This window comes from Prenolepis imparis, unplaced genomic scaffold (genome assembly GCF_030444845.1).
Source record: "Prenolepis imparis isolate NDT839.2.m4 unplaced genomic scaffold, iyPreImpa1.0 SCAF_7, whole genome shotgun sequence".
NCBI lineage: Eukaryota > Metazoa > Arthropoda > Insecta > Hymenoptera > Formicidae > Prenolepis > Prenolepis imparis.
This window is the reverse complement of record NW_028141165.1, coordinates 13,272,574-13,283,988: the sequence shown is the minus strand read 5'-3', so window position 1 is coordinate 13,283,988 and position 11,415 is coordinate 13,272,574. Positions and strand designations below refer to the sequence as shown.

Genomic DNA, 11,415 nt, shown 5'->3' with positions numbered 1-11,415 from the left:
AGAATTTCATTCATAATTTCATTCATATTTAAATTTTTCATTCATGTATATATCGATGTATCGATCGATCATGATTGTATCGATCGAGAACCGTATAGAGTGAAGTATGTTCCTTTAGCCTGACGTGATGTGAGCATCATGGCGGCCAGAGTGTTGGGGTCGATCCTGCGTAAAAATGCAGGATTTTTCGGCGCGGGCAGATCATTGGCGCCGAATAATGCACCGGCGATCGTCAATGTGTGAGTTAAATTAATTGTTTCGCTAAATTGCATAGATGTATGATTGCATATCGCATTATGTAACCCTCGTAACCTCGTCATAACCTATCTGCTCCGACGAACGCGACTAACAATATAAGTTGCTTTCCATTTACATCAAAGCTCAGATAAATCTCACTTCTGTCTTTCTTCAACATCCATGTTAAAGAAAGACAAAAGTGAGATTTATCTGAGCTTTGATGTAAATGGAAAGCACCTATTATGTATCTTTCTGCAGCCAACATCGCAACGCTCACCAATGGAATCCGGACTCGGAGTATCTCCAGCAGTTCAGCAAGCCGAACGTGTACTCCGATCTGATGATCGACTGGCAGCCACCACCGGAAGAGTCTCGCCTCGCGCGAGGTACTGCGGCGCAACAAACCATACAGAACATAAAGATCAACTTCGGGCCGCAGCATCCCGCCGCTCACGGCGTGCTCCGGTTGATCCTGGAGTTGGACGGCGAAATCGTCCTCAGCGCGGATCCGCATATAGGTCTCCTGCACCGCGGCACGGAGAAGCTAATCGAGTACAAGACCTACATGCAAGCGTTACCCTACTTTGATCGCCTGGACTATGTGTCCATGATGTGTAACGAGCAGTGCTTCTCCATGGCGATAGAAAAGTTGCTCAACTTAGATGTGCCTCTGCGCGCAAAGTACATTCGAGGTAAAAATAATGCAACGTCTCTGGATTTGAGTAACGTAGAATATCTTAGTACGCTTACAACTTTACATGTATTTACGTACACTTATAAATTTGTAAATTCTCCTCCGTGCTTGCAGTTCTCTTTGGGGAAATGACGAGGATTTTGAATCACATTATGGGCATTGGAACACATGCGTTGGACATTGGTGCTCTTACGCCTTTTTTCTGGCTGTTCGAGGAACGTGAGAAGCTGATGGAATTTTACGAACGCGTGAGCGGTGCTCGCATGCATGCAGCCTATGTACGACCCGGTGGAGTCGCGCTTGACATACCGTTAGGTATAATGGATGATATATATGCGTGGGCTTCGAAGTACTCGGAGCGACTGGATGAAGTAGAGGATCTGCTGACGGAGAACAGGATCTGGCGGCAGCGTACGATCGACATCGGTGTTGTGACTGCGGAGGACGCGCTGAATTGGGGTTTTAGTGGCGTGATGTTACGAGGTTCTGGAATAAAGTGGGATCTGAGGAAGGTTGCACCTTACGATGCTTATCATCTGGTCGACTTTGACGTTCCAATTGGCACAAACGGCGATTGTTACGACAGGTAAGTTTATAGATTTATTTACAACAAATATAAAATGTAGGAAAGAGAAATAACTGATTTACAGAATTAAGAGAACATGAAAATTACAAGTCAATAGAAATTAAATTCCTCAGGTTGAAATGAATCTCTGCATGAAATCAAAATATCAATTATTTTAATTTGTATAGATTTTTTTTCATCGCGAAATTATCTACATTTGATTCTAACTAAATTTTAGACAATTTTTTTTTTATTATTCAATTATTTATTTTTTGTAAAAGAATTTTTAATTATTCCTAATATCTCCTCGTAAATAATTTTTAGAGTTATCTTGACATGAATAGAAAATAATGTGCATATAATTTGAAAACGTTATTTCTAATACATTTGTCAATGCTTTTATTCTTAGGTATCTATGCCGTGTCGAGGAAATGCGTCAATCTTTGCGCATCATCCACCAATGCTTGAATCAGATGCCCGAAGGCGAGGTGCGATGCGATGACGCCAAGATAATGCCGCCGCGGCGGGAAGAAATGAAAAATAGCATGGAGGCGCTTATTCATCACTTCAAGTTGTTCACCCAGGGTTTCCAGGTGCCACCGGGAGCGACGTACACCGCGATTGAGGCACCGAAAGGCGAGTTCGGCGTTTATCTTGTGAGCGATGGCAGCAGCAAGCCATATCGGTGCAAGATCAAAGCGCCGGGTTTTGCTCACCTGGCGGCTCTGCAATACATGGGACCCAAGCACTTCCTCGCTGATGTGGTTGCCATCATCGGTACATTAGACGTGGTGTTCGGCGAGATCGATAGATAAACACTTCGATAGTTGATAATTTGTATAGTATCTCAAAAATAAGGTAAGCTAAAATTATCTATATTTATTAATAAAAGCGCGATACATTTGCGTGTGTGATACATCTTATATGTAATCGCACGTGCATATGTGACTGTGCGATGAGTATATAAATATTGTATATATCTCGCAATAAAAAAAATGTAGCGAAAAAAATTTATATACATATATATATTGATATATATATATATTTAGACAACTTTTAGACAACTTTTCTAATTTTTGTCTAAAGATTATTATCAAGTAGGCGACAATTAAAGGTAATGCATAAATTCGAACGATATGCAGGTATTTGGATATAGTATTTTTCGATATGTAATTACAAGTTTTACACACACATGTATATATTATATGTATTATATATATTATTATAATATACTTAATTATTATATATATATATATTATTATATATATTATATGTGTGTGTATGTGTGAAACCTGTAATTATATATCGAAAAATACTACATCCAAATACCTGCATATCGTACGAATTTATGCATTACCTTTAATTGTCGCCTACTTGATAATAATCTTCAAGGATTATGTTAATTCGCAATAAGAACATAACCCATCTCTCCTATTCCGAGTTCTTTTGATTAAAATACTGTAAAATCTTGCGGTGCGGTGTGAGGTTGCAGTACGCGACGCGCTTTCTGAGTCTTTTCATTACTGAGGGATGCGCAATTTTCTTGCACGCAAACCATAGTGCAGAATGCAATTGACTAACAAGAGAGAGAATTACAAAGAATCTTTGCTCTTTGCGCGCAAAAACGAAGAATGATGTCGTTTCGCAAATTTTTTCTTCCAATACAAATGAAATGGCATTAATTAGCCTTTTCAGAAAAAATGGTTGTATTTGGATAGTATTATTATTATAACGGAGCCGGTTTAAACGCGATAAAAAAGTGAACGGTTACAATCGATGACCTAAATTTCACATTACTAACTTCGAAAAAAATGTTTAGAAATTCTGAGATGAAACCTTATACCTTGTTTATTTTTCAATATTTGAGGTATTTAATTTTTTTCCTACACGTGTTTTAATACACGTGTTAGAGGAAAGTTTTTTTTATTCTTAGAAATTTAAGAATACACATTACAATTCGTATTAAAAAAAAGAGTATGATAAATATGCATAAGAGTATGATGAGTGGCATGGTTTAAAATATAAATAGTCTTTCAAAATTTTATTGGCACCATAATATGTATAATAGTGTAGTATATATTTCACATACATGCATATTTATTTATTCGTAGATTTCACGTACAAATATTCTACATTTCTAGATTGAAGAATGCGAATTTAACACAATTTCGATTTTAGAGTTAACGTGATATGGAATTCAGATTTATTTATTTATTGATGAGGAGAAGGAGAATGTCAAGATAATTTTTTATCGCTTTCGAAACAATTCGCGAAACAACTCGTTAATTTTCGTTTGTCCTTTAGCCATAAAGAATTAGCGAGAATTGTAGAAGTACGCGATGTCGATTCACACATATACGAACTCGGTTCGAGCTTGTGAAGGAAACCGGCAGCGCCTGCAAGATACCGGTCGACCTCCATAAAGTCGTTCCATTTCATTAAACCACTCCGTTTGCTTCGTCTATACATTTCCGTATAGAGCCGAGCAAACCGATGAAGTCTGCCAACAACAGCAGTTAGAATTTGTGTATCCTCAACGACTATATAAAGTAGAAAAGTCGACAGCCTACATCAAAATCGCGCGCGATATCGATACGTTAAAACGACGCGTTAAAACATATTTTTTTTTTTTTTTTTTTTTTACAACGCGGTTTCTCCGTCACACGATTCGGCAGTTCGCTATAGAGACAACACGATAGATGTCCACTACAATCGGAGGAAATCGTAATTCATCTAATTACCGTGTCCTCCTGTCAAGCACGACGAGAAGTCAAAGCCCGGCTTTCTATTCCTTTCGCCGGTGAAAACCGAACTTCGTGTGTACGTTAGCGAGACAATTGATAATTTTTGTGCAACTTGCGCGTGTCCAAAAAGTTTCTTTTATGAAAAAATTTTATAAATTATCGTACGGAAGATTAATTTATAAATTAACACACACAGAGACTGCGAGTTATAATAATAATATACCTCCTTAAATAGTATTATCAAAAGTTTTACTTTGTCATATCTTATTTTAGATCAAAAGAGTTTATTAAAGAGTTCGGTTCTCTTAAATGTTTCCTCAAGGAAAGAAAAATACATTATATAAATAGTTCTTTAATTGAAATGTAATTATTTATTTGGTATTTCAAAAATATTTTTGCTTGAAAAATAATTGTATAAACAAATTAACTCGACATGTGCGAGTACCACAGTAAAATAGCTTTTTTTCAATTACAAAATTAAACTTGCTTCTTTAAAATATAATATATTATAATATATAAATATAAAATATAATATAAAATTATATTATAATATTATTATATTATATTTTATATTATAATATTATATTATATTATTATTATATTAATTACATTGATTATATATTATATTAATTATATTGATTTCGATAATATAATAAAAGCAAACAAAAACAGACACCGTGGTTTTTTTGCAACAGTTTATTAGACTAAAATTAGAGAGAATGCAATGTAATAATTTTTGCACAAGAACCGAGAAAATATTTTCGATAATGAGCCTTCTGATTTTATCAAACTGCTTTGCAAACTCAATGTTATCGAATGTCATTACTATGTTATTACTTTGTAATTAACTAAATAACCTTTTTTTTATACGCAATTTTTTTCTATATCACAAGCAAAGTGTTTATCGGTTTGTACATTATTTTATTCATTCCAATCCAGTTTGAATAATTATTCAGAAATTTTTTTTCCATCTCAATCAAATGATATTGATTAAGATTAAGAAATAAACGTTATTTCCGTGTTATGTATCATTTTGTATAAACAATATCATAAATTACACTAATTATAAAATAATCTTGTGCTTATCTGAAGCATTATTTATGTGTATAATATTTTTTATTATAAAATGCACGATCATGTTTACCTTATCAATTAAACATTAAATTTTACATCATTGTATATTACGTCGCATTCCTCTAATGAATTTTTGCCAAACAAAACCAAGGTCTCTTTTTTTGTTAGCTTTACATATATCATCGGATTATTATGAGTTATGTTAATTATATTTACGCGGTGCCATAACTAATCTGCAATATATAAGAATGAAATTAATATTTTTAATGGAAAATTATTTAATTTGAATGAGTAGAGTATTTAATTGGTATATTAATCACAAATCTGTGACCTAAAATTTATTTTCGCGTTACGTAGGTACATTGTAGAAAACATTGTTATTTTTATTTCGACGTTTTGCGCGCCCGTCGTGTTTTCTTGAAATCTTTTCTCTTTTTATACCCACGCGTCACTTTCCAGAGTATTGCTCTGAGAACTAGGCCCATCGAGATATACTCTGTTGCGGTTGCAAAAGCGCGTGTCTTCGTTAATTATCGAACGTGGTTTTCACTCAACACGTCTATTCATTTAAATTCGCACTTTTCCCCCCTCACTTTTAGTAACTGAACAAAATAATGAAAAATTCGAGTATTTTTTTCCTATATTTAATCACGTAATATAAAAACTAACACTAAACTTGTGAAAAATGTGGCAGCAAAATAGGCTCATCAGTTGATATATAACATTAAACAAAATCAAATATCTAGTTTGTAAAATATAATTGAAATAAGAAACAGTAATTGTTTTAAGACAGATTATAAAAATTTTAATTATTTTATTTATTTTATTAGATAATATTTTTTTAAATAACTTGATACAAACTCGTGACGTGTTTAAATGAATAAATATTTCGAATTATTATATCGAAGATTTGATGAGATGAGAGTTTTTTTCTCAGAACAAAGTGTAAGTACCGGACCTTACATCACCGATGAAAGCTGGCTGATAGTGACGTATATACGCACTGTCGTGTAATGCAAAGGCCGGTATTCATAGTCCGTTCTTATATTTAAGATCGTCTTAAGATCTCGTTCAACCAATCAAGAGATGCTATGCGAGCATTTGATTGGTTAAACGAGGTCTTAAGACGATCTTAAATATAAGAACGGACTATGAATACCGGCCAAAGGCATGCTCGTATAAACAAAAAAATGTCGTTAACCCTAGGTCTACTTGCGGCTAATTTTTCTCCGGTAAATCAATGTCATAGATATATATATATATATATATATATATATATATATGTGATTTAGAATATTTTCTGCCCATCACATTTTTCTCTCCAGTGCATTTTTCAATTAACTTCTTTATTTTATTTTATTTTATTAAGATACATATATCTCTTAAAAAATAAAAATTTGATATATAAGATGAGATTATGAAAAAAATTAGATTTGTTAATTTTACTCACATACATACATATAAATAAATTTTGATGAATATTGCTCTAGCGACTCTGGTTTTTTTAAAATGTACAATGGGGAAAAAGTGCTCTAAATTATTTTGAAAAATAAAAACCACGTGCGACAAATTGAAGAATCGCTTTCGCTGCTGATCAATGCAGTTTGGTCATTCATATAATACAAGAACGAGGGGCGATTACACGCACTGACGCTCTGCCCGCCTTTCTTCCCTTGACATGTTACGCTTCGATTTTTTTTGTAAATAAACGTAAATAGGGCATTTTAATACTTGAAGCATTTCTGAGAATCGGGAGTCTTTCATGTAGAAGAAAAGTTATGCAGGTGTTTGCGTTACTAGTATTATCGAGATACAATTCTGGTTGACATTCTCGCGGTAATGTGCACGCTCGGTCGAATCGATGCTCGGATAAGAATTTGCGTTGTTACTAAAGCACAAGGTGAACTAGAATTATCAAATGTCAATACAGTTATAAACTATGTCGAAATCGATTTTTCCTTAACAACAAATTTACAATTATTCGTCGCGATTATAATCTTTAAAACTTTAAATGCCTTGAAAATTAATTCGTAAGACGAATTTATTTATAAGATAAAAAAATAAGTGCGTTTTAAGTAAAATTAAAATTGGATGAAAATGAATTAATTATGTAGTCTTATTATCTGTCATTTATCTTCGAAGAACATTTTTCTGATTATATATAGAACTCTATAAAACTTTGCATTGCAATTTATGATGACCGCGACGCGCGATGATTCAACATATATACATTATAACGAGAGCTATAATAATATTACGTTATACTCGATCGATCAGGCACTCGCACCTTCGAACGGTGTAAAAAAAGACTTGCATAAAATGCATCTCATTATAATATTTGCAATTACAAACGCATCTGTCTATCCTTCTAATGATTCGATAATATTACAGCTGATCAAAGATTGCAGTGTAATTAGCGCGGCAATTAACTATTCCACCTCAGCATTTGGCGCGATGTCTTTAAAATCATGCCGTAACAGCGCGACGAGCTCAAAAAATGAGGCTGTTATTGTGAAAGATCGTCGGCGACTTAGTTGCGTGTTTCGCCCCGCAAATTATAACGTGGCCGATTATAGCATTTGTTAACTAGGTATTAACCCTTTCAGACCTGATGTCCAATGTGTCTTTTCTTATTTACTATGCAAACTATAATTTCAGACATACTCGGTACAGTTCATGGGCATGTTTCGAACTATTGCTACAATTTTCACTCGTATATCTGTATAATGATATAATAAATTAAACTTAATAATAATATAAATATATAAATAAAATATAATATAGGGGCTAATAATATAAGGCTAAAGAAGAGATATTTCTTGCAGAAAGAGAATTATATATTGGTTATAGTCTTTTATGTTTTAGTATTTTTCAGATGATCCTAATGAGAAATACACTAGAATATTATATATTTAGTAAATAATTATTATAACAATTAAGAGAGAATAAAAAAAGAAAATGAGAGAAGACACATATTAAAAATAATACCCGTTATTTTATAGGAATTACATCAAGTGCGATCTTCAAATTGATCAATTTACTCAAGATGTTAATATTCTTTTTTTTTTTCATCTTTTTTTTTAAATAAATATCGACGGTCAAGTTGTCTAGCACGTTGCGTAACGGGCGTCGAGAGGCACGTAGGAAATGTCAGGTCGAAGAAGAGTATAATGATTAGATAGGATTACTCTCAGTTTTACACATAACGCGAATAATATCAGCTTGTCGCGCGAATTTATCGGCGCTGCTATGCGGATAGCAACTCTTTGCATAATACTGAAATTATCGTTATCTCTCCAAATTAAAAGGCTCAAGGTCGGCGTCATTGTGCCGCAAATAAAGCCATCACATCATTTTGCAATTAGGACTAACGACATTTTAAACATTTACAGTATGCTTGATGTGTACTTGAATCAGAGATAGAAATACAATGTTCTCGAATCGGGGTAGTACTTATTTGTCGATATCTGATGATTATGATTGCTTGAATATGTTCGAAGCTTCATTTCGAACAGAATACATTAAATATATATTTTGGTAATTTGTGAAAGTTAATTAGAAAAATTAATTAGAGTATTCTTGATATAATATTTAATTCGGTCAATGTATGAATTGTGAACACTGCCAAAATATCTAAAGTAAGAGAATGCAAGCAAGACTTAGGAGGTTGCGAGATGCGATAAGTGCAATCTGCAATTGACAAAGTTTTCTTTCATTTCTTACATAGAATTTACAACATGAATTTTTTGCGCAATATTTGTATAAAAGTATTTAAAATTCGAAAAATTTCTATCACGAGTTCCTTTTATTTTTAAATGTATTTTTCTAAATATCTCGGATTTTTTTTGTACAATATTTACAAAATTAATTAATTAGATGTAACAGTCATTTTATTTTTCTTTCTTTTCGCGCTAGAAGCAAAAAATATCGACGCTGAGCAATTAAAAGAATTAAAAACGCGAATTAAAAATGATAATCTCGAGAGTGTCAGAACGGAGGGAGAAGAGGCTCGCAAAAACTTGTATTTTCCGCATTAACCTACATTTACGTCCTCGATTGCTTTGCTATTACTTGTTCTCAAGTAGCGATTCTCGATCATGAACGTACTAGCGGAAATTGAAACCGGGTTATTTTCGGCAGACCTTTCTCTCGATATCGCAAAATCATTGAATCCAATTAAAGCATTTCAGAGTGTCGTTTATCTGCGTTAATAGAATTTATCGCACCATTGTAAATTAATAGTATTTATATTAATAGAGAGAGGAATATTAATAGTATTTCGTAACTTTCAATGAGACTTTAATGCGTGGGTAATACGCACTAAAGCTTCAGCTGATTTAAAGCCCTAACTGATATTGTATTTAAATCTTACGAAGACGTGCAAATATTCTAAACACAAAAATTGGTGAGACGTAAAAAAATTCGCAATGTCTTTCGTAAAACAATTCGTCACATTTTTTTATTCGTTGATTTCGTTTTTTTCTTAACAAAAAATATTTCTTTCTCAAATTTAAATTTTTAATTTCTAAATTTTTATTTTTAATACAATACATTTTCAGCGTTAAAAATATTAATCTTAAATTAATTGATTTTTGCTGAAAAAATAAAATCTACTTTGAATTAATTAAAAATAAGATTCTATTTTTTAATGACTTTAATAATTGTTAATTACTATTAGTTAATTCGAGGAAGGTGTGTCGATATTTTTATTACAAACTTGATGCACGTTAATTCTACAGAATTCACAGGCAACAAGAAACCCATTTGTAACACTATATAATGACTAGGATGATCTAGAATCGCAAGAGCTCATGCCTTGAACTATCAAAGTCCGCAAAGCACGTAGCGTTCTAAGAAAATTGTTATGTTCCATCTATATTTTCGTCTCTTCGCGAAACGCTATTATTATTTTTCGAAATTGCCACATTGGGTCGTCGAATAACGGAGAAGCGCGGAAAAAAAAAGAAAAAATTCGCCGTGACGAAGTTGCGCACCAGGTGGAAAGGGGAGGTAGAGGAAAGAAGGGGACAAGAAGGACAATTTACCGCGGGCGAAAGCGAGAGAAGAAACGCTCCTGTGTCGCTGGAGCAAGAGGAGAGCATCGCGAAGGGGAACTGAAGAACGAAGGAGTAGTGGCGGCGACTTGAAGAGTCAGTAGTAGTAGTAGTAGAGACTGAACAGGCGCGCCGAAGGGGGCAAAGTGGAGCGGCAAGTGGGGGGCAGAAATAAATCGTTCACCTGAGCGGGTCGCGCCGAGCTAAGGATCGCGACGGCCCCTCGGTCTCTCGGCAGTGTCTCGGCCGATCTCGCACCGATCGCACTACGTTCGCATCAGCTCGTCAACACTCACAACAACAAACGTGCATTTGCATACGTGCATCGATTCTGTATCGATTCCTCGTCCTCTCTCTCTTTCCCCCTTCTCCTCTCTTATCCGGTCTTCTCGTTGATCTCTCCCCTTTTCTCTACCTCTTCCCTCTCTTTCTTCTCCTTGATTCTCTTCCTCTCCTCATCAGCATCCCTGTACGTCGCTCCCACCTCCTCGGTCGTATGCCTCTTCCTTGCCAAAGTGCAGCATCACCGCCGATCGTTCCCACGATCACTGTCGCGGCCACCAGCGATCGAGAAGGCAGCGGTGCATATATCGACGTGCACCACTCGTCACGTGTCGGGACCAGACTCGAAGAAGATCGACGAGAATCGCGCGATCGTGGCTGGTACCGCCTTAAGCGATCGATCGGGCGTGGATGTGAAGGATCTACTGGGCGGGACATGTCTTAGCGAAACGTTTCTTCGAGACGACGACGACGACGACGACGACGACGACGACGACGACGACGACGACCCCAACATCTCCATAATAACGCTCGACCGGCACACTTAGCGAGAGGACCGACTTTCTCCAGTCAAGTTGTGCGCCAACAGCTCTTCGAGGTCGCCGCGAGAAAACGCGACGAGGACGAGGACAATAACGCGAAAAATCGTCGCATCGCGTATTGAATGACATTTCCGAACGGATCTTCTTTGAAAAGTACGGTGTACATTGTGCGCGACGCAGCCTTCAGGGGTATTTAAGACACGAGACATTGTGAAAAAGGCAG

The 11,415-nt window shown here is 35.2% G+C and overlaps 1 protein-coding gene across 1 annotated transcript; it reads left to right on the top strand.

Annotated features, from left to right (window-relative positions):
• Window positions 1-88: 88 nt before the first annotated feature.
• Window positions 89-2,506, top strand: Nd-49 (NADH dehydrogenase (ubiquinone) 49 kDa subunit). Its single transcript, XM_083042161.1, has 4 exons — window positions 89-239; window positions 496-929; window positions 1,046-1,517; window positions 1,906-2,506. The coding sequence occupies exons 1-4, from the start codon at window positions 139-141 to the stop codon at window positions 2,309-2,311; spliced, it is 1,413 nt and encodes a 470-aa protein (XP_082898287.1). The 5' UTR covers window positions 89-138; the 3' UTR covers window positions 2,312-2,506.
• Window positions 2,507-11,415: the final 8,909 nt, after the last annotated feature.

Coding starts and splice junctions, on each gene's coding strand:
- Nd-49 (XM_083042161.1), top strand. CDS start 139: ATGGCGGCCAGAGTGTTGGGGTCGATCCTGCGTAAAAATGCAGGATTT. Junction 240..495: donor GCACCGGCGATCGTCAATGT/GTGAGTTAAATT, acceptor ATCTTTCTGCAG/CCAACATCGCAACGCTCACC. Junction 930..1,045: donor GCGCGCAAAGTACATTCGAG/GTAAAAATAATG, acceptor CCGTGCTTGCAG/TTCTCTTTGGGGAAATGACG.